This window comes from Stomoxys calcitrans, chromosome 2, assembly GCF_963082655.1.
Source record: "Stomoxys calcitrans chromosome 2, idStoCalc2.1, whole genome shotgun sequence".
Classification (NCBI taxonomy): domain Eukaryota; kingdom Metazoa; phylum Arthropoda; class Insecta; order Diptera; family Muscidae; genus Stomoxys; species Stomoxys calcitrans.
In genome coordinates, this window is record NC_081553.1 from 109530705 (window position 1) to 109555117 (window position 24413).

General features: G+C 41.5%; 1 protein-coding gene across 9 annotated transcripts in view; it reads right to left on the reverse strand.

The window, feature by feature from the left end:
• Positions 1 to 24413, reverse strand: part of LOC106090651 (endoplasmic reticulum aminopeptidase 2) — a 246542-nt gene that overhangs the window by 4744 nt on the left and 217385 nt on the right. For all 9 annotated transcript variants that reach the window (XM_059362265.1, XM_059362267.1, XM_059362266.1 and 6 more), the window contains 8 exons: positions 13438 to 13618; positions 12504 to 13370; positions 11966 to 12124; positions 11576 to 11894; positions 4192 to 4334; positions 3863 to 4125; positions 3532 to 3661; positions 3104 to 3475 (listed from right to left, as the gene is read on the reverse strand). In XM_059362265.1, coding sequence (XP_059218248.1) covers positions 3104 to 3475; positions 3532 to 3661; positions 3863 to 4125; positions 4192 to 4334; positions 11576 to 11894; positions 11966 to 12124; positions 12504 to 13370; positions 13438 to 13618 — 2434 coding nt within the window. The remainder of the gene's footprint in view (positions 1 to 3103; positions 3476 to 3531; positions 3662 to 3862; positions 4126 to 4191; positions 4335 to 11575; positions 11895 to 11965; positions 12125 to 12503; positions 13371 to 13437; positions 13619 to 24413) is intronic.

The following is a 24413-nucleotide window of genomic DNA, read 5'->3' on the forward strand; positions in this document are numbered from 1 at the left end:
TGTAAATGGAACATTCTCTCCACCCAAGCAGACAGTTTCCACTGTAGGCAATTTGTATCTCCTGCTGAAAAGAACTACTTCTGTCTTACACGGATTTATACCCAGACCACTTTCGGTAGCCCATTTTGCTGTAGCACGTAGAGCTTCCTGAAGTATATCTCTTAGAGTGCTGGGAAACTTTCCCCTAACCGCGATTGCCACTTTTACACCTTTTTCTTCCAGAGACAATAATATATTTTTTATGGCTATATTCCAAAGTAGAGAAGACAGTACACCTCCTTGAGGTGTTCCCCTGCTGAGCCATATTTTTAGATCCACAGATGCCAAGCCTGCCGAAATGCATCTTTTAGTAAGTAAGTTATTAATAAACTTTCTTATGGTAGAGTTGATGCCTAGAAACTTCAACTCCTACATTATTGAAAGCACCTTCAATGTCAAGAAATGCTACCATTATATATTCATTGACAGCGAGAGAACGCTTTATGTAGCCGACTAGGTCGTGAAGGGCTGTTTCAGTGGATTTGCATTTACTATTTGCATGCAGCTGCCGTGACAGGCGATCTCCAGGGATCTTTGGCCTAAGATATGTTTCTATCAACCTCTCAAGAGTCTTTAGCATAAAGGATGACATACTAATAGGACGAAAATCTTTCGCCTTCGTGTGGTAGGATTTTCCTTCTTCGGAATGAAAATGACCTTCGTGTTCCTCCATCCCTCAGGTATATATGACATTCTGATACAAGCAGAGTATATCTCCCTAAGCCAGGGAACCAGTCTATTAGACACAGCTTACAAGTCAACCGGTGATACATAATCAGGGCCTGGCGACTTAAAGAAGTCGAAACTTCTTATTGCCCAAAGGATTTCCGGCTCAGAAACAATTTCAATAATAACCTCTTCTGGCGCCACGTTAGCCGTTGGAGAATTTCCCGGGAAATGTATATCAATGAGTTAGGTAAGGTTGAAAAAAGGGGGCAGATATTAATCCGCCCCATGCCACTATGGACATACACCTAAGCCAGTAATCGGCTTGTTGTGCGCTCTATAAACTATTAAGTAACCTCTTAAAAGCACTTCCGTGCTACTTACAAAATCCTTAATTGTTTTCAATACCACTCCCCAAAGTTAGTTCATGTTTGATATTGTGTCTCCACCTAAGTACCGGTCTATGTTGTACGCGAAAGCCGGGCAATGACAAAGGAAGTGCTCCAACGTCTCATCATCTTCCCCGCATGCCCTACACATGCTATCACTTGCCGCACCGATTTTACATAAGTGAACTCGTAGTCCTATGAGTCTCGTTATGATACCAATAGCTATACTGACTTCCTTCTTGCTTCCTTTCAGAAATAGCCTCGTCTTCTCACGATCTGGATTCCCCCATGGGATTTTCGCCGTCCTACCGACCGTTTCGCTTTTTCACAATGTTGCATGCGCATTCGTCGCCCACTCCTCGGACTGCGTCGACCAGAAACGCTTCGGGTTAACGAAGTTTATTGACGGCAGTCCTCTGGCCTTCACCGCCAAATCGTCTGCCCTTTCATTTCCCTTTACTCCGTTATGGCCTGGCTCCCAAACGATGCGGATTTTCCCATCCTCAGAGAAGGCGTTAATCTCCTTCTTACACTGCATGACTGTTCGTGACCTTACCCTCCTGGTTGTTATTGTCCTTATGGCAATTTTACTGCCAGTAAAGATGTTCACAATCGACGACCTTGCGTTAGCACCACACCACTTCACGCATTCCGTGATCGCCCGGATCTCTGCCTGCAGGACCGTATTATGGTCAGACAGTCTAAAACTGACCTCAGTCCCTGGGTTCTCAATGTAAACCCATAGGCCCACTCTGTCCTATAGCTTTGATCCATCCGTGTAACATGATCTTCCAGATGGCAATACTAGGGTTCCGTCAATCCAAGACTGTGCCGATGGCAGCAGTGCCTCGCACTCGACTTCAAGGTTCATCTCAGGTATCCGATCGGAAACCTCTTCCCTTCCTTCCAGTTTTCCTATCGTCGCCTCGATTGTACCGCGATGGTATGAGCTGCTTCCATCGTCAATCCATTCTCCCATCGCCTTAAGTCTCATAGCCGTAGTGGCGGCCTCACACTTAATCTGTATGTCAATGGGTCGGATATCAATGAGTAGTTCTAGTGTTTTCTCACTAGACATTGTCCAGTGACTTTTGAATATACCCCACCGTAATAGGGGTGAATCCTCCACGGAGCTGCAGAATTCTACCCAGGATTTTTTCTCAGCTCGCCTTTATATCTTCTTAACTCAGCTTTATGGATGTCCCAATCGTTTTGTGCTCTCGTGGCTTTTGCTCTGTTGAAGAGATTTCTGCAGTCCTTCCTTAGACCAACCAGCTGAGGGGTCCACCATGGCGGTCGCTGTTTGCCCCTTGGCTTGGCACTAGGACACGCTGACACAAGCAAGTGTTTCGGGGCCTTCTTGATCCGCTTGAACACTATGTTTATATCCTCCGGAGTTTTCACTTCCTTTTCTGGTCTAGAAGGGATAGACGTGCAGAATTTGTGCCGAAATTTATCCCAATCCGCCTTTCTTTTGTTTAGCCGAGGGATTACTTCTGCAGTATTTTATCCAAGGCTGAAACCAATATTACGATGATCAGAGAAACTGTGGTCATCCAACACATCCCAGGAGCATATTCTTCCACTTTTTTCTTCCGATACACATTTAATATCTTGTACCTCATGCCTGTTCCTGGTGATAAAAGTCGGTTTATCCGCCAAGGTCGCCAGTTCCCCCCTTTCGTTGACATCCGAACTTTCCTATATCTGGTTTTGTGCATTAGCATCACTTCCTACAATGAGGCTTTTCTTCACTACAGAGGCTGCTTCAACCAGCGACACAAGGTTTGAGAGCGGGATCTCTGAATCGTGTGCCATATATAGGGAATCTTTAGAGCTTAGCGACGGAAGAAGAAACACATTTAGACTACCCTTTGCAAGAATACAGGCTCTGTGTCTCCCATTCCCCTTACCCTTCCATTATTTTACTTTATTTTTCTTTTTTGGTAAGGTTTTGTAATATCCCAGAAAAATTTCCCAAACAACCAAAATCTTCCATTTTCACTTACCTCATCGTAATCGAATTTTGTTGCCCCATATTGGGTTATGGCTGATATCACTTTGGCGAATGCCAGCGTACCCTGGCCCATTCGCGACTCCAGCTCAAACCATTTGGCTTGCAAAAAGCGACAGGCCATCGCACCGCCTGTAGGTGTACCAGCTATCGCTTGCAGCACCTGCACCACTTCCGCTGTGGGCAGCATTGTCACATGCGAAAGTAGGCGATTTTGTAGCCAGGCATCTTTGGTTCTTCCCAATGCCCTTAGTAACTGCATACGTTCCACGTAGCTGTCGGAGTTTCTTTGTAACGTCACAAAGCGCTCCCAGCAATGTTGCCAGAAAATATATTCTCCTGACAAAATGGAGCCCGTATAAACGACCTGAAATGGATGAAGTGATATGTTATCGTGACTTATTCATCAATCGAATGACTTACCTCTCTTAAATTTGGCGGTATGGCTGTGCCATTGTAGTAAAGAAATTGATTTAATAAATTTTTAGATTTACTTATACTATCGATATCCTCCCAGAGAACGGAAGCCAATAAAACTTCCGGTCGCATTAATCTAGAAATCAAAATCAAAGGTACAAGAATTACTAAGTAGGCAATAGCATAAATAGGCTATTAAGATCAACAAAGCTATAAAGGACTAATGTTGTAGGACTCCTCCTCTTCGCAGATACTGCTCACAATATCTGAAGCCAATAACGTCTGCTTATACGAATTCAGAGCTAAATGATGATGAATTTTTTCTTGTAATATTTACCTCGTTGCCTCATCTCCTTCGTCGCTCCAGCCAATCTTCTCGATAACAGTTGAAAGCTTCATTTTAATAAATTCGGAAAGCATTAGGAAACATTCGGAATATTTCAAAATACGACGCCACTTCTCCAAATGACGCAGCGACAGAGCCATAGGGCCCCAATTCGTTTCACTTGGCAGATACTGTATTAAATTCATGGTAATTTCGCATGGCAGCAAATTGGCGTGACACAAGGTAAATGCATCGGATAAGAGACCCAAACGATCCTGGAAATTAGGAAATAATATACATTATAAATGCATGGTGAATAAGACTGTAAAATTTTTACATACCTCTCCTGTAAACTTATCGGGATCATTAGATAGATCCTCAATAATATTGGCCCAATTATCATCATTGTAAAGAACTCGATAGTAGCCCGATTGGCGGGCATTCACCTTAATCCATTTTACACTTTCGGGTACATTGAAGGTAACTAAAGAAAGGTAGAAATTATAAAAAATTTTTTGTTTGTCAAGTTGGTAGTGTGTTTTATTTTTTGGCTGAATATGGATTTATATCTTTCCTATCGGCAAAGTTTCACTATTTGCTGATTGAACAAAAAATTAGCGATCCGATCCTGAATGTATCCCAATCGTTAGAGATGGGCGATGGGGAAATACAAAAAAGGTATTCACCTGCCAAATTGGGTAAATACCCGGGTATTTACCCATTTATACCCAAAAGTTGGGTATTTATAATTTTGCATCTTGGGTATAAAAACATCTTGGGTATAAAAACATTTTGTCAAACAATTTTTGATGATTTCGTATTCTTTGTATATAAACCTGATATTCGGATCTCATAAAATCGGATTTTAGTTATATATAGCCGTTATATAGACCGATCTCCAGATTTAAAGTCTTGCGACAATAAATTGTTAATTTTTCATCCGATTTCGATGAAATTTGCCTCAGTGAGTTCTGGTAGACCCCTATTCATTTCTGTGAAGTGCGGTTCTGATCGGACTATATTTGGATATGGCTGCCCTTAGACTGACCTCCCGATCTCCCGAAATAAGGTATTGAGGCCATAAAAGATCCATTTATTACCCGAATTCGATGAAATTTGGCACAGTGTTATCTGGTAGACCCCTACCTATTCTTGTCAAATGTGATAAAGATCGGATCACAATTGACAAGAATATACCGATATCCTGATATTGTGTAATGAGCCTAGAAAAGGAGCATTTTCTGAATATCGTCCAGATCGGACCATATTTGGATATAGCTGCCATATAGACCGATCTTCCGAAATAGAGTATTGAGCCCATAAAAGGAGCATTTTTAATCCGATTTTGGTGAAATTTGAAACAGTCCGTTTTGGCACTCCTCTAATATCATCCAGATTGGGCCATATAGGGAATGTGGACCAGATACTCTACGAAATATTATTTACAATACTCTATATTGGGAGATCGGTCTATATGGCAGCTATATACAAATACGGTCCAAACGGTACGATATTCAACAAACAGGTGTAGAGGTCTATCAAAACTTACTGTTTAAAATTTCATCACAATCGGATCTTATGGATCATCTTACTAGGCAGGGTTTTCTGGAATGTTTTTCAGCAGCCCAATCAACATTTAGTGGATAACAAATCATCCTCCATGGATGCCAGTTCAGGTCTTCACTATAACCATTAGTTCTAACAACTTAAAAGGCAGGTTGAACATCTTACATGAAGATGCAGTAGCAGAATCGGTAAATAATACTGAGAGAATACTGTTTTCGACCCATATGCCCCTAATAGCATTGTAAGAAGTAAACCTTCCGCGACAGTCTTTAATTTTTAAACCCTCCACAATAGGATGGGGGTATACTAATTTCGTCATACTGTTTGTAACACCTCGAAATAACCCTTTAAGACGCTTGAAATTTTGCACAAAAAATTTTTATTAGTGCAGGTCAGTTGGGATTGTAAATGGGGCAAATCAGTCCATGTTTTGATGTAGCTGCCATATAAACCGATCTTGGGTCTTGACTGCTTGAGCTACTAGAGGGCGCAATTATTCTCCGATTTGGCAGAAATTTTGCACATATGGTTCTGCTATGACTTCCAACAACTGTGCTGTGTATGGTCTAAATCAGTCCATAACCTGATATAGCCGCCATATAAACCGATCTCCCAATTTGACTACTTGGGCTTCTAGAGGGCGCAGTTTTTATTCAATTTGGTTGAAGTTTTGCATATCTGGTCTTAATCGGTTGATAACCTGATATGGGTGCCATATGAACCGATCTCCCCATGAGAAGTACGGTCAATAACTTAATATAGATCGCATATATATTTGAAAAAGTCATACTAAGAACTTGACAAATGCCATCCATGGTGGAGAGTATGTGAGATTCGAACTTAGCACGCTATTACTTGTTATTAGTCAGAGATTGGCGTCAACGGGCTTGTTGTCTGTTCTTCTATCCTTCTAAACTTATAATCAGATCACTCTGGAGTATCCAATGAAGTTTTAGAGCATTATTTGTATTCCCTATACTAACAATGTGGTACAGGGTTGTTGTTGTTGTAGCAGTTTGTTGTGTTCTATCTTCCGTCTGCTTGATCCTGTTGTGTGTCAAGACCCAGGAACCCTGCGACTAAGATGGGGTGCGTCCACAGGGATCTAGGTCTGAGTGGAGTGGATCTGGCTGGGCAGTTAAACAGGTGACGTGTATCGTGCGGTCCCTGGTTACAATCGGAACATACATCTTGCATTTCGGCATCAATCCTTGCTCTGTAGGATTTGAGGCGGCTGCATCTGACGGAACGTAATTGAGCTACAACTACTCTGGTTTGTCGGTGGAGGTCAATTTCTTTAGGTGCAATGGGAGGCGGAGGCCATAGTAGCGCAGAGATTAGCATGTCCGCCTATGACGTTGAACCCCTGGGTTCGAATCCTGGCGGGACCATCGGAAAAAATTTTCAAACGGTGGTTTTCCCCTCCCAATGCTGGCAACATTTGTGAGGTACTATGCCATGTAAAACTTCTCTTCAAAGAGGTATCGCATTGGGGCACGCCGCCGTTCGGACTCGGCTATAAAAAGGAGGCCTCTTATCATTGAGCCTAAAACTTGAATCGGACAGCACTCATTAATATGTGAGAAGTTTGCCCCTGTTCCCTAGTGGAATGTTCATGGGCAAAATTTGCAAATTTGCAATGGGGGGGCGGTCGTACTCCAAGGACTACATTCACCCGTTAGCCATTCAACGCATCTGCTACCGTGTCTGCATGAATGTTGTCTACACCTGCTTGATATGCCGCTTGATCCAGAGGTTCTCTCTTGTAGCGCTGAACCTCACGCTCTAGATCATGTAGATCTACCTTAAGGCTTCTGGGTGGTGGATATCTATCCACAAGATAATGATTTGGATGGTCTTTGCGATAACTGCCTAAAAGGTATTGCTTAGACAGCATGTAGTTATGTCTTCGCAACTGGTAGGATCTTTGTCTCCTGATAGAGGTGGTCCACATGAGATCTGAGGAGACAGCCCGTCGCAGTTCAGAGGGCGGCATTCTGACAGATATGAATATTATTCCACTGCGTATTACAAAGTTGACGAGACCACACTGGCGCTGCATAACTTACCACAGACCGGCAAATTGCTTTGTACGTGGACAACAAGGTTTCTTTGTCTGCACCCCAAGTGCTGGCAGCAAGTGACTTGAGGACCTTGTTTCTACTTTTGACTTTATCGCAAGTGTCGCAAGTATTTTGGGACACTTGATGCTCGGAATCATTTCTCCATCGACCATCACGCGTATTTATAGTGAACAATGTGGCTGAAGATTTGGTGGCAGATATCTTCACATTTCTTGCAGCGAAATATGAGGCAAGTTTGTTGAGGCAGACGTTCAACCTATCGCAGATGTAATCAATGGTTGGGGGGATCATGGTTGCCATGATCGTACAATCGTCCGCATATGATACGATCTCTATGCCGTCTGGAGGGGGTGGAATGGAGGATAGGTAGAGGTTAAACATTGCCGGAGATATCACCCCACCTTGGGGAACTCCCTGTTTCGCTCTACGGTGCTTCGACTTCTTATCCCTAAATTTCACAAATGACTGGCGACCACACAGGTAATTCGAGACCCAGCGTTTCAGACCTGGCTGAAGGGTCGTGTTGGCGAATGCCTTCAATAGGTCCAGTGTCACGAGGACCGTCCTATAACATGACCTGGGCTGGTTGAAGCCACGGCAAATGTGTGTGATGATGGCAGTCTATGTGCTATCCCCTCTTCGAAATCCATGCTAATGCTCGACGAATGGAAATTCTCCTACGAGGCTCGGAAGGAGTAATACCTCAAGCATCTTAGCTACTGGTGGATAAGGGAGATCAGTCTGCACGACTCCCCAAAACTCGGATCCTTTTCCAGGCTTCAGTAGTGGGATCAACCTGCCTATCTTCCAGACATCGGGAACGATAAGAGTGTTCAAAGACAGGTTGAGGACAGTAGTGGGGTACTCAACTCCAAATTCTTCAGCACAAGTGTAGAGATTCCGTCGGGGCCCAACGCCTTGAATGCTGATGCTCGACGAATGGAAATTCTCCTACGAGGCTCGGGAGGAGTAATGCCTCAAGCGTCTTTGCTACTGGTGAAAGAAGGGAGATCGATCTGTACGACTCCCCCAAACTCGGGTCCTTTTCCAGGCTTCAGTAGCGGGATCACTCTGTCCATCTTCAAGACATCCGGAACTATAAGAGTGTTCAAAGACAAGTTGAGGTCAGTAGTAAGGTACTCAATTCCAAGTAGATCCAGATTCTTTAGCGGGGCCCAACGCCTTGGATGATTTGGCACAACGAATGACATTCATAACATCGCCCATGGTCAATTGTGATGACTGTCCATCGGCTCGGAGACCACGTATAGGATGAATGGCTCTCCTCCTACCTAGCCCTGTAACTCTCGGGATGCACAATAAATTTACGGTTGAATAACCTGGCGCATCTCTTCGAATCTCTCACGGTTACGTCGCCAAAAGGTCCTGTCATCCCGTCTACCGAGTGAGAGTGACTTAACAGTAGACCACAGCTTGCCTAAAGCGGTACGTAAGTTACATTGCTCCAAGTGTTCTAGCCGCAAATTGCGTTTATGTTCGTTGACTACCCTGTTAATTGCCAGATTCAGCTCGCTGATTCTAGGGTTAGTAGGGTCCGTATAACGAATCCCATTACGCTCTTCGGCGAGTACCACTGCCTGCTCTGGAAAATTGGGCCGCACTTGAGGTATTCGACCGGCTGGTATAAAGCGACCGGCTGCTGCGTTAATGATGTTTGGGAATTTCCTCTCGGCAACTAGCACATTTGAGGGGGTGTCAGTTCACTGAAGCGGCGATAGGTGTACTCTCTGAAGCCGGCCCAATTGGCCTTTTTCTGATTGATAAACGTTCGGCGCTCAGAGGTTTTGAAGTCGGGTGGTCAGTAGATGATGAGAATGGGGAGGTTGTCTGATCCCAAAGAAATGACGGCTTGCCAGGATTTGTCACTTAGGAGTTCAGGGGGTGCAATGGAAATGTCTGGCGAGCTGCTACACCTCCTCGTGATCCTATTGGGGACATCCTCATTCACCGTGTAAAACGTGGAGCCTTTTATTTGCTCTGCCAAAGCTATGCCAGGTTGGTCGTTACCAAGGGGAGAATGCCATGAAATGTGATGCGCATTAAAGTCTCCTAGAACCAGACGATTATGGCCAGACAGTAGCTCACTTACGTCGGGCTTATAAGCCTAGCCATTAATTGGGACACAACTACCAACCGGCGGTATGTACACGTTGTATAGCTCTATCACGGCAGTAACGTACCTGACTGCTCTCCCCATGCTCTCCATGTAGGGGTAACTAGCGCCATGCGCAGGCGAGATGGGTCCATATTGCACGGAATGGTGTATCACGAAGGCCAATCCCCCACCTCCATTCCTTGAGCGATCCTTACGTTGTACATTGTATCCGTGACAACTGTGCAAGCTGCAGGTTTTGGCAAGCTTAGTTTCCTGGATCGCTGCGACCAATATGCTCTTCAGACTCATGAAATCCACAATCTCATCGATCTTGCCACGGAGTCCGTTGCTTTTTAGCTACAAAAACGATACATTTCCCGGCACTGGCCTGGCAATATTTCGGCTGCGATGCTGCCGTTGCGTATATTACCGTACAGGAGAGGTCGAGGGGTCACGTAGTCCAACGACGAGAACGCAGATGGCGACGACGACTTGTGACTCACTGCTGGCTATATTCGCACAGCACCATGCGACATAGTCAGTATGACTATACTCCCGCAGTGAAGGGAGGCCAGAGTAAGATCGGAAATGTACCCACTCCATGCACCGGTTACACCTCACCGACACCGACCGATGATAGAGGCGGTTCTGGCAAATCGAACAGCACCAGGGGTTCTTTTCAATCCCAGCACGGGGGTTCTTTTCAATCCCGGCACGGACTAGAAGCGTGCGGAGAAGGCACTCCGGTATGTGCCTCTCCCATGACGAAAAAAGACGAACACGTACACTGAGGCGGCAGGCCTTGTCGATGAGTTTCATCGGGTCAATCCGGTGCGTACAAACGGCTGCCATGGGATTTTACGGAATGGTGTATTACAAAGGCCAATTCCCCACCTCTATTCCTTAAGCGATTCTGGTATAGGGTATGATAACTTTGTGCATTTGTTTGCAACGCTAAGAAAGAGACGAGGTAGACCCATGGACAATTATACCGATAGGCTTAGAAACACTTTCTGATTCAATTTAGACTGATCTAAGCCCGTCTGTCTGTCTGTCCACGTATTTTTGTGATCAAGTTACAGGTCCCATTGGTTGTCTAATCCTCATGAAATTTTGCTCAATTCTCTTTTCTGGTCCAAGGACACACGCAATTGATTTGAAAAAAATCGGATCAGATTAAGATATAGCTCCCATATAACTTTCATCCTATAGGGTCTTTGAAGGCCACAAGTTTGGTCCGATCTTAACAAAACTTGGGAAGAGATATTTTATTTGGCTGCCCAATACGTGTGCAAAATTTCATTAAAATCGGATCAGATTTAGATATACAATAGCTCACATATATTGGGTTGCCCAAAAAGTAATTGCGGATTTTTCATATAGTCGGCGTTGACAAATTTTTTACAGCTTGTGACTCTGTAATTGCATTCTTTCTTCTGTCAGTTATCAGCTGCCACTTTTAGCTTGCTTTAGAAAAAGGTGTAAAAAAAGTATATTTGATTAAAGTTCATTCTAAGTTTTATTCAAAATGCATTTACTTTCTTTTAAAAAATCCGCAATTACTTTTTGGGCAACCCTATATCTTTCAGCCAATAAGAACTTTTAAGGCTGTAGAGGCCACAATTTAGGTCCTATCGTAAGAAAATCTTACGAGGTTCTATTCAATATTTCAATTGGTATGCAAAATAAAGTCTGATAAGATTTCAACATCCATGTTTCCCAACTTTTGCCTTTCCTTACTGTTTTTTCAGAAAAAGGGCCATAAGGAAAAAAAGAAGAAACCAGGATGGGAAAATATTTATGTGAATGTGTTCCTTGCCCTTCATGCTTCTACATATTAGTGTATGTGGGGACCCTACTATAAAGTAGGGTCCCCAAAAATGTTTCAGAACAATTTAAGTATTCTAAGCCGAAGGTGTCTTCTTAAACTGTTCAATCTGGTTCCATAGTTCTACTTACGATCAACATTTTGCATCCACAATGTCTCCGTATTATTGTTGATATCTGTTACATAGGTTATGGGAAAAATCCATTTCATTTGTTGCGGAGGCTTGTGTTTCGTACTCGGCGTTGTGGGAGCTGCTGTGGTTGTGGTCGTCGATGCTGTTGTGGAATTTGCTGTGGTTTTATTGTAGTTGTTGCCATCATAGGTATCATCATGTATGGCCAAAAACTCAGCAGGTTTGAAAGGTTTCTGAGAGATGGTAACACTATTGCCTAGTTTGGTAACCGTAAGCAATGGGAAGCCAGATTGATGGGTCCACAAAGACATCATGTCCTGCAAGGGGGAAAGAAAATTTCAAAACATTAGAAAAATAGTAATCGATTTCAAGCTTATTTAAATCCTACCTTAATATTCTTGGCTCCATTTGCCTTTTTGGTGCAAATATTCCACAAATCCAAAGGTTCAGCGGTTTTAAAACGATTTAGTTTGAGAAAACCTCCCAAGCAACTTCTGAAACGATCTTCTCCTATAGCCGTATGTAACATGGAAAATATGGCGGCAGTCTGCAAAAAATATTAAAATAGTTGAAATATAACGAAATAGGCCTTTTCAATGGTAAAAACACACTCAAACACCATTACACGTTACTGTGTACATACACAGGAACATAATCCAGAGTTGGGTAAATACTCTTGCTCATTATAGTGCACAGGAGTATAAGCCCAGGGGCTTGGAAATAGTCTGCACATGTGTTAGAGAGCCCCCCACTGGGTAAATGTGCTAAATTGCCCGCCACTCCTAATCCAGAGTTGGGTAAATACTATTGCCACATTATAGTGCACAGGAGCACAAGCCCAGGGGCTCGGAAATAGTCTGCACATGTGTTAGAGAGCCCCCCACCGTGGAAATGTGCTAGAGTGCCCGCCACTCCTTTATACTTACTTTTTGTATATAAAAATCCTCATTGTTGCCATCATGACTGGTGCCATTGATTATGCTGTCCCATCCCTGGATGGCATCGATATCCAAAGCGGCTGTGGCCATATTAAAGAGATACGTCTCTCTAAGAGGCCAACTTTCTTGCAAAGGCGACAAGGTATGAATGCCTAGATACTTGATAAGGCCCTCCCACAGCCAGACATCTTTGAGCACCTTGCGGGAGGTAATGCCTCCAAAAAATTGTCTCACTATGGCCTCCGCCACCAATAGGGCACTTTGTTGATATTGAACGGTGGTTATTGATTCTGGGTCGGTTAGAAAAGAGGTCTTGAGTGTTACCAAACCCAAAGATGATATGATATTGCGATCCAACGAAGGCAAAGCTACAAAATCCACTTTGGTCAGAGGATAGCTAACCTCCAGCCATGTTTGCAAATATTCCAAAACATCACGTGATGTATGGAGAATAAACGAAGAACGTGGCAGTAGATCTCGAGGAGCATAGAATGTATAAGAGGGGGCACGAGTAATACTCGATCTTGTTGATTGGCTTAGAGCTGTTAAATTCTTGGAATCCATCTCTTTGGAAGGAGCTGCTGTGGTTGTGGTGGTGGTTAGATTTTTACCCAGAATATTGATATTCAGCGAATGGGTAAGCGCTGTTATGTTGCGTACCGGTGGCTTTTTATCCTTCTGCTGGGTATAGTTGCTAATTTGCCCTGACTTGCGGCCACCAACGCCTGAAGGTGGAGCTTGGGTTGCTGGTAAATAGGCAGCGGATGGTTGCAAAGACTCCCGTTGAAAATCACTAACGACCCAAGCCACCGCATCTGCAGGCAAAGGCGGAGTTTCAATGAAATCATCACGTAACTGAAATGAAAATGAACCAAAGAGAAGGTTATTTTACTGTAGACAGGAAATGATTTGACAAACTTACCAATCCTGTACCCATATAGAAGCCCACATCTTCTGTTGTATGCACTATGGAATTGGATAGACCGATATGGAAGCGATCTCGAAATACAGAGACTCGGAAGGGTGCCCTTATATGGGGTTCATCGAAACAGGGAAATGCTTTGCGTGCACCATTCGGCCGAAAAACTGTGGCAGCAAGGAGCCTGGAAAATAAAATGTGTTTGATTAGATGATGCAATAGAAGATTTTTCTCTTCCGAAAACTTCTTTAACTTTTCAATGTTTTTACTATAAAGGAATAATCCTCAAAAATTCTTTTCCGAGTTACTTGGTTGTTGTTGTTGTAGCAGTGCTGTACACTAAGGCGGCAGCCCTTGTCAATGAAGGAATCCATCGGGTCAATCCGATACGCACAACCGACTGCCATGGAATTGAGTTAGTTGGTTAGTTTCCAGTGTTGTGTGTTTCTACATACAGGTTGTGAAGTTTCTGTTATTTAAGTTCACTTTTCACTTTAGATATTCCTAAGTTCTTAAGTTGAGTACATTCTCAATTCTCTTCTCTTGAGGATCCTACCAAAGGATTCATATTGTGCGTTCGATTCCATTGTAAGGAATGGGCTTAAAGACCTCAGCTTATTAACAAATAAATGATCAAAATCACAATTCGCCAAATTTTTTACTTCGAAAATTTTCGATGCAAGTCAAATCTTGAAGATTTTTTTAATAAAACTCAAAGGTGAAAATAATACGAAAATCATGCCTTGAAGAAGTTTTCGTAGGATAATTTTTGTCTTTTATATTAACCCACGAATCTGACATGCAAATGTGGGGGAAATGCCCTACCCCAAAACTCCACCGAGCGGGCATATAGACCGATATGGGTCTTAAATGGAAGGTATTTGGAGCAGAGTACGAAATTGATTTTAAAATTTAGATTCGGATTACGACGGGATGTTTTTCCAGCTTGAGGATGACATGGAAAGAAGGAAGTCATACAGAAACCCGATATAGACGAACTGGGAAAATTTCAGGAAACATACAGAAGATTACTATATTGAAGCCATCCGGGGTGACTAGATTCTCATCATGCTCCGAAATACAGCCTGCGCTCCCAATCTGCCCTGTTGGGAAAGCGTATTCTGAAAAACTTATCATTAATTGGTCTCTCTGCCAATATATCGGAGACCCTTCTTAGCTTTTTCTGAGCCTCTATGATATCTAAACATGGCAAAGTACCTCTCAAATGTCGCCACCATTAGGAGGTGTACTTTGCCATGTAAAAAACTTTTCCACAAAGAGGTCTCGCACTGGGGCACGCCATTCGGACTCAGCTATAAATGGGAGGCCCCTTACCACTGAGCTAATACTTGAATCGGCAGCCCTACTTGATATGGGAGAAGTTTGCTCCTGTTCCTTAATGGAATGTTCATGGGCATATTTGCATTTGCTATGATATCTAAAATGGAACTGTGACTCATCGTCCTTCAGTACATAAAGGCAGCAGTGCCGGCGCATTTACTGACCTCAATAGGCTGTAGACCTAAATAGGCTGTATATTTACAATCGCTGCACATACAACATGCGGTGTAGATTTTAGCGAACCCCCCAATTTCGACACTTGGAAGTATTTGGATCTTCTCGAACTCTGGCTAGTCTTTGGATCGTCGCGAATTTGAGAATTCTCTAGCGTTGTATTTAGGGGATTGCTGAGATCTACACCATAGGCTGGATTGAAAACGTTGCTGAATACTCCGCCTAATGTGTTCAATGTGCTGAACAATCATAGTGATCGCCGGGTTTTATGGAAGGAGAGTAGAACACTTTTTATGAAGACCAAAATAAAGAAAACGGTAAAAGGCTGGGAGTAATACCTTAAATAATCTTAAACTGTTAAGAAATAGACGAGGACAGCGAAGAGGAATTCTAGGGCGAAATGTGAATAAATGGAAGGCCCTAGCGAAGAGTCTAGATTGGCTGAAGTGCTTTTCAAGGATCCCAGCACTCCTAACTTCCTAAGAAGGGGCGATGAGATATTGCCCCAGAGTAATAAGGAGATAGTGAAACTTCTAATGGAGGCTTATTTTCTAGGCAGCTGAGATGTGATTAGCTATCACATATTCACATTAACCAATGAAACTATATCTGCGGATGTGGGAGTATGAACTTTCTAAGAACCCCAGAACGCTCAGCTTTTTGAGAGAGAACGATGATGTCCCAGGATAATCATGAAAAAGTCAAACTTCTGTTGGGATGAATTTCCAAACAGCCAGTATGGGTTCGGCGCTTATGTACATAGCACTTACCAAAGTATTTGCCTACAGAAGTGGCCCCTCGGCTAAACAGAAGAAAGACCTAGACCAGAAAAGGAAGAGGATATTGGGGAGGATATAGCCATAATGGTCAAGCGGATCACGAAGGCCCTGAATTTTTTTTTTTTTTTTTTTTTTTTTTTTTTATTTTTATTTTAATTGCAACTAGCTTTCAATAAGAAGCTAACAAGCAATTTTTTTCAAATTTAACATAATTATCATTGAAAATATGTAAATTTTATATAATCTATCTGAAAATTTATTTTACATTGGAAACAAAAAGAAAATAAATAAGTTTAAAGCTCATGATATTAAGAGATCATAGGGTTTAGTTCTATTCAGTCTACGTCTGGTACTTGGATCATTGAGATTAATGGCTTCTGGATTTACATGAAGGCGTAATCTGGCATCATGTTTCGTTGCTGCAATTGATATTTCCTCTGACACTGTGTTCATGCGGAGGTCTCTATGGAGATCACTGTTGCGAACATACCAAGGGGCGTTAACTATGCTCCTTAGTACTTTATTTTGAAAATTTTGAATCATGTAGATATATTTCTTATGCGTGCAACCCCATAGTTGGATGCCATATAGCCATATTGGTTTTAATTGTTGATTATATAAAAGTAATTTGTTTTGAATGGAAAGTTCAGATTTCCTGCCCATAAGATATTTGAGTTTTGACCATTTAATATTAAGTTCTTCGATTTTCTTCTTGACATGCGCTTTCCAGCGTAATTTCGAATCCAGGGTCATACCAAGATATTTCGCATTGTCCGAATAAGGGATACTGACTCCATTTATATGCACGGGGATGTTCCTGGTAGCTTTATTTGTAAAGTTTACATGAACCGACTTCGAATGGTTCAACTTTATTTGCCAAACAGAGGCCCAACGATTTATTTCATTAAGAGCTTGTTGCAATTTAGTGATTGCTTGCTCCTCTGTATCTGCCACAGCAAGTATAGCAGTATCATCCGCAAAAGTTGCAATGACTGAGTTTGGTGGTTCTGGCAAATCGCTAGTGTATAAAAGATATAGGACGGGACCTAGGATACTTCCTTGAGGCACACCTGTACCAATTTTCTTCATGTCTGAGTAGGAGTCATCCTGTTTAATTCTGAAGAATCTATCCGATAAGAATGATTTTAGAAATTCAACATATATTTCAGGCAACATCCTGCTTAATTTCCTTATAAGCCCGACATGGCATACTTTGTCAAAAGCCTGCGACACATCTAAGAATACAGCAGAACATATTTTTTTATCCTCAAAGCTTTGTTCAATAGTATTAGTTATGCGGTGTATCTGGTCAATAGTTGAATGGGAATTTCTAAAACCAAATTGATGGTCTGGTATGAGATTTTTTTCTGCAATAATGGGGTTTAAACGACTCAAAAACAGTTTTTCTAGCAGTTTGGATAACATTGGTAGTAGAGATATTGGTCTATATGAGGTTACCTCTGTTGTAGGTTTACCTGGTTTAGGTATCATACGGATTTCTGCAATTTTCCAAAAAGTTGGCATTCTTCTTAACTTGAAGCAGGAATTAAATAATTGGGTTATTTTAATGATGCAATTATATGTAAGATTTCTTAGTATTTCAGTATTTATTAAGTCGAAACCTGGACATTTCTTTAGCTGCATACGGCCTATTTCTGCATATACCTCACCAACTGTAACATTCTCGATGCTTTGTTCGAAATTTCCTATACCTTCATTACCATTAGTTGGAACTTCATTGTTATTGGAGAAAACGTTCTCCATGTGTTCTGAAAATATTTGCGCCTTTTCCATATTCGTTTTGGCCCATGATGAGTCATCTTTTCTTATTGGATAATTTCTTGGTACAGGCCTCTTAACTCCTTTTGTTGCTTTCCAAAGTGAATAGTCGGTACTTTTATCAGTTGTTAACGACAACAGATGTTGCCTAAGTTCCATATCTCTGAAAAGTTTGGTTTCTGCACTGAGTTCCTTAGTGATTTTATTTAAGAGTGTCTTGTATGACGGATGTCTAGTTTGCTGCCATTTCTTACGTATTTTGCGTTTCAGTTGAATTTTTTCTCTAATATATACCGGGTAGGTTTGTTCAGAAGCAGTACTTCGATAATCAGGAGTACTTTGCCATGCGGCTTTCTGAATAGTTGCAGTTAGTATTTCAACTTCATTTTCCAAATCGTCTACAGAGATTGGTGCTTCGACTTTCAAATCTGCATTCCACAAGATTAAATTGAAATATTGCCAGTCGGTAAATTTATTTATCAAAAAGGGTGGAGGCTCTTTTGTTAGTATTTTTTCAAAAAGTGTAAGGAAGATTGGAGAGTGGTCTGAGCTTAGATCAAAACCATTTTCTATTTTTATTCGGGACGTCGATATTTTTTTGACCAGAAAAAAGTCTATTAAGTCGGGAATTTTGTTTGTATCAGTTGGCCAATAGGTTGGTGTACCTGATGAGATTATTGAGCAACCAGTATCATTCGACGCTTTGAGTAGTTCTCTGCCTTTTGTAGTTGTTAATCGGGATCCCCAGTGAGTATGTTTGGCGTTAAAGTCGCCTCCAATAATGTGCCTGTCGTTGTGTTTTTCTATCAGCTGTTTATATTGTTCGTATTTAATTTGATGTTTCGGTGGACTGTAGAGAGCTGTTATGAGTAAATTTTCATTTTTAGTGAATATTTTTATTGTGGTAGCCTGAAATTCATCCGTTTTTATTTCCTCATCTTCTATATGCTTTATCGACTTCCTAACTATAACTGCGCTACCTCCTCTAGCAGTATTCGTTGGGTGAGTGGTATGATACACCTCGTAATTTTTGAATCTTATATATGATTGAGTAGTGAAATGGGTTTCTGATATTAGACAAACATCTATTTTCTCGTTGTTGAGCACGACTTCAAGCTCCCTTTGGTGTTTGTGGAGGCCATTGGCGTTCCATAACATAATCTTAAGCGGGTTATACATGTTTAGATACGTTTGATGTTTTCTCGAGATTAGCTAGTCTGATTTCAATAGTTTTAAAAAAGTTTTCTTGAGTACTAAGCCTACTGAGTATTTGTGACAGTATATTGTTTGGAGCTTCTGAAACGATATTTCCGGTGACACTCGCATATGATTGCGGGTTTTCATTGCTATTTCGTGGAATATTGGTGTATGGTATAGTACGCTTACTGGTTGATTGTAATTTCTTGTTTCTTAGCTTCTGCAACTCTTTGGCGACTTGACATCCTCGGTATGATGCGGGATGTTGTTCACCACAATTACAGCATTTTGGACGGTCTATTTCTTTATCGCATTCGTACGAATTATGTTTACCCGCACATTTGACACACCGTGGAGGTTTATTACAGTAATTTTTGGTGTGACCAAAACTTTGGCATTGTTTACATTGAGGAAGCACTCTTTGTTGTTTTATTTCCTCGATTTGAACAATGGAGTGGCAAATACTTCTTATTTTGAATATTTTTTGGATGTCTTCTTTGGAATCAAAAGATAAAACGAACATATTAAGAGGTTGTTTAGTTTTGAATTTAAGTTTATTTTGGGCATCAAGAACATTAAAACCTTGAGATTTGAGGTCATCAATTATTGATTCTTTATCGGTTGCATAGTGGAGATTTTTTACCATCACTTTAATTGGTCTCGTATTTTTATTTTCATAGCTATGCCAAGACACCCCGATTGAAAAGAGATGTTTTGTCAACTTTCTATAATCATCAGAATTAAATGTGTTCACTTTGTATGTTTCATTACTTAGCATTTTAATTAAAAACGAGCTTGTAATATTTTGTTTTAAATCATGATGAAACTTTATGTAGTCAGTAATGCCTGATACCATTATTGGCGGTGGGCGATATTTCTCATCGTTTTTATTTTTATTATTTATATTATTTTTTGGCGAAATTTGATGTGCGTTGTCACTTTGCTGATTTTGGTGAGGAGAAACATCATTATTTAACTTTTTTCTTTTCTTTTTATTTTTTTGTAGAATCCACTCGGTTTCTCGAGCTAGTTCTTCCTCGTCAGTTTGGTAGTGTATGGTTTGATCTTCGCAAGGCTTGGAATTTGTACTTCCATTTGAATTATAACTTGAACTTGCACTCGTACATTGAACCATAGGCATTTGTTTTAATATTTTATTTTCTTCTTTTAACTGGGCACAGTATTGTTCCAAAGATTGGATACGCTGCATGAGCTCCGAATTGATTTTTTCTAATTCTTTCATTTTATTTACCCTAAATAGGGTTAAGCTGTTACGGGGAGAATCGAGAGAAGAAAACTCGTTGAAACTCATTTTTTGAAATTAACGACCGTAGCAGAGTCGAAGGCCCTGAATGACTCGCTTGTGTCAGCATATCCCAAAGCCAAGCCAAGGGGCAAACAGCGACCGCCAAGGTGAACCCCAGAATTAGTTGGTCTAAGAAAGGACTGCAGAGAACTCTTCAACAGGGCGAAGCCACAAGAGAACCACCCGATTGGGACATCTACAAGGCTGAGCTAAGAAAATATAAGGACGAGCTGAGAAAGGCTTGAACTCTGCACCTCTGTGGGGGATACATCTGAGGCCTCTAGGGTAAGGAGGATTCTGTTCTCGAGAAATAATACGGTGGGGCGTGTTCAAAAGTCAGAGAATGTCTAGTGAGGAAACACTAGAACTACTCGTTGATACACATTTCCCATAAAACTCTCCAACGGACAAAGTGGCGCCACGAAATTCCTAACTTAAAATTTTCTTTTTCGAGGTTGCTTTTTAGTTTTTAGAGCGCACAACAAGCCGATTATTGGCCATAGTGGCAAGGGGCGAATCAATATGTGTATTCTCTTTCAACATAACCTAACCCAACCCAATGTGACGCCAGAAGGGGTTGTCATTGGTATGCATTTGTCTGAGGTTGTTTGGGAAATTGTGTCTGAGCCGAAAATCCTTTGGGTGATAAGAAGTTTCGACTCTTTTAAGTTGCCAGGCCCTGATCATGTATTACCGGTTGAATTATAATCCTTGGTTTAGGGAAATATACTCTGCTTGTATCAGCATGTCATATATACCTGTGGGATAGAAGAATACAAAGGTCATTTTAATTCCGAAAGCAGGAAAACTTTACCACACCAAGACGAAAGATTTTCGTCCTATCAGATTGTCATCCTTTATGCTGAGGACCCTTAAGGCAAAGATCCCTGGAGATCGCCTGTCTCGACAGCAGCATGCATTTAGTATGGGCTAGTCCACTGAAACAGCCCTTCACGATCTCATCGCGGTTCTCATGCTGTCACGGAACATACAATGGAAACATTTCTTGACATTGAAGGTGCTTTCAATAATGCAAAATTGATGTCAATCATGAAGGAGCTGGAGTTTCAAGGCATTAACACGCCCATAAGAAAGTTTATTACTAACTTACTTTCCAAAAGATGTATTACGACAGGCTTGGGATCTGTAGATCTAAAAAAAATGGGTCAGCAGAGGAACACCACAATTAGGTGTGCTGTTTCCTCTACTTTGGAATATAGCCATTATGTCTGGAAGAAAGTGGTGTAAAAGTGGTCGCGTATGCTGATGACGTGCCTATTTTGCTTAGGGGAAGGTTTAGAGAAATACTTCAGGAAGCTTAACATGCATTGAAAATTTGTTCTAGTCTTTGTAACGTCAAAGGGCTCCAGCAAAAATGTCAACATTATTCCGTCCGTTCCGGCCGATTCAAACCGTTAAAAGGTGATAACGATTCAAACCGTTAACGTGATAACCTCATCGACAATTTCCCAGATTGGTTAGGTTAGGTTTAAGTGGCGGTCTGCCATCAGACTCTTTTGGACGTTTTCGTCCATTGTGATACCACAGGAACAGAAGAAGGAATATGCCTTCTAGTTCCTACCGTTGAACCATCCAGATCGCTTTAAAATGTCCAAGAACATACGAATGTTCACATCCGCAAAGTCGTACAGGTTCTCAAAGAAATGAGAACCTAATGTGGAACTCCTTCTGATTGCTAAAGCGGGACACACACACAGTAGGTGTTCAATAGTCTCTTCCTCTTCGATGTCCTCACAGCTTCTGCAAAAGTCGTTACTTCAGTCTGTCAGCATGTTTTCCGATTAGACAGTGACCTGTCATGACGGACGCAATGTCTGAGACGTCTGTTCTAGCTAGTGACAGCAATGCGGTAGACCTCTTCAAGTCTAGGTCACATAGTTTTGGAATGCTCACAGCCCCCTCTTTGTGACCATCCATAATTCGTTGCCCTTAGGGCCTGGTCCTAAAAACTTAGCTTACATGTTGCTAGAGGCATACCTACAGATTCCAGTACCCCTGGAATGTGTAGGGTAGTTCCTAGTCTCGCAAGCTCGTCCGCTTTACAATTCCCTAGGATATCTCTGTGGTCCGACACCCAGGACAGGTGAATTTTAAACTGTTCAGCCATCTGGTTGAGAGATCTGCGACAGTCGAGGGCGATTTTTGTGTTCAGAACTAAGTTCTCCAGTGATTAAATGGTGAAGATATTTATGCCAATCGTCGTAATGACATTATATCTTAGCCATTCCACCACTTCTCTAATTGCAACGATATCCGCTTGATACACACTGCAGTGGTCGGGTAACCTTTTCGATATGACCAGTTCTAGATCTTTAGAGTACTCCCCAAAGTCCGCCTGGTCGTTTAGTTTGGAACCATCAGTATAGAAGTCTATGTAACTTCTGTCACCAGGGATATCGCAGTTCCAATCGGTTCTATCAGGAATGGTGGTACAGTACTTTTTTTAATCAAAAAGCGGCTCAGGTAGCGTGTAATGTGAGAAAGCTTCCTTAACCTCACAGCAGTGGTCGCTGCAATTTGAGTAGCCACAATGTCCTATGGCATAAGATGTAGCATTAAATTCAGTGATATTCTGAATATAACCCTCCGTAAAAGGTCTCGAGGACAGAATCTTCCTTGGTCTAGAGGCCTCAAATGTATCCTCCACAGAGCTGCAGAAATCGTTTTGAGGATTTGTTCTGAGCCTTTCTCAGCTCACCCTTATACTTTCTTAGCTCAGCTTTATGGAAGTCCCAATCATGTGGTGCACTTGTGGCTTTTGCTCTGTTGAAGACTTTTCTGCAGTCCTTACTTAGACCAACCAGCTCTGGGGTCCACCATGACGGTCGCTGTTTGCCCCTAGGCTTGGTACATGCTGACACAAGCGAGTCATTCAGAGCCTTCGTGATCCGTTTGACCACTATGTTTATATCCTATATCTATTGTCGAAATCGGGTAATAAATGGATCTTTTATGGCCTTAATACCCTAGATCGGGCGGTCGGTCTATAGGGCAACTATATCCAAATATGGTCCGATCACCACACTTCACAGAAATGGGCAGAGGTCTACCAGAACGCACTGTTTCGATTGAAAACTGACCAATTTATTGCCTCAAATCTTTAAGTCTGAAGATCGGTCTATATAGCGACTATATATGACAAAATTCCGATTTTGTGGCAGCAGAAGGTCAGGTTTTTATACAAAGAAAACGAAGTCATCAAAGATTGTTTGAAAAATGTTTTTATACCCAAGATATCTGCAAAATTATAAATATCCAGCATTTGGGTATATCCATATATACCCGGGTATTTACCCAATTTAGCCAATTTACCGGGTACATACGTTTTAGGTATTTACCCCTCGCCCATCTCTAAATATATGCAAATTTTGGCGACGGTTGCATAACAAATGCGATCTCCACCTATGAGCATAGAAAGTATATGCGGACAGACGGACATGGCTAAGTTGAATCAGCAGGAATTTCTGAGTCCAACTAGACATTTTATTACAGCCACTGTAGTGGTGCAGGGTACAGTTTGTCGTTTTGTAATAAATTCCATATAAAAGTGTACTTACTTAAACAATTTCATGCTAGGATCTAAAATACTCAACTGGGTTCCTTTAAAAGCACTACATCGAACTTTGGAGGTCGTGGTGGCATGGGTTATCGTTCAGCGATCGCCGTAAAATTTCGATTTTGCTTATTGGCATCTAAAGGAAATAAATTGAGGCTATGCGTTTCAAAAAAAAAAAGTTTTTTGGGACACTCTAATGCACATACATGGGACCGTATTTGGTTTGGGCGTACACTATATCCTCTTGTCTTGTGTCTTGATGTATGACTTGATCTAAGACTTATACTATTGGGTTGCCCAAAAAGTAATTGCGGATTTTTCATATAGTCGGTGTTGACAAATTTTTTCACAGCTTGTGACTCTGTAATTGCATTCTTTCTTCTGTCAGTTATCGGCTGTTACTTTTAGCTTGCTTTAGAAAAAAAGTGTAAAAAAAGTATATATGATTAAAGTTTATTCTAAGCTTTATTAAAAATGCATTTACTTTCTTTTAAAAAATCCGTAATTACTTTTTGGGCAACCAATACTATTACTACTATTATTACTTGGAGCAATATACCACAATAGGCCGAAACTGGTTTCCGAGTGAGCTTACCTTGTTGGGCAACTCATTCAATCTAATCGAATTTTCGAAACATTTAATACTGTTGGATTCTTCTTTTTATTCAAACTTTTGTTCAACATTGATGAAAATGTTGACTTTTATGTTCCCAGTTCCTGTTTACGGCCAATATGAAATCTCTTTTTCTGCTCGCTCTCTGTCCAAACAAAAAGAGTTCAAAATACTCAATTCCAAAATTCCAACTTCCCTACAGACTATCCTTTT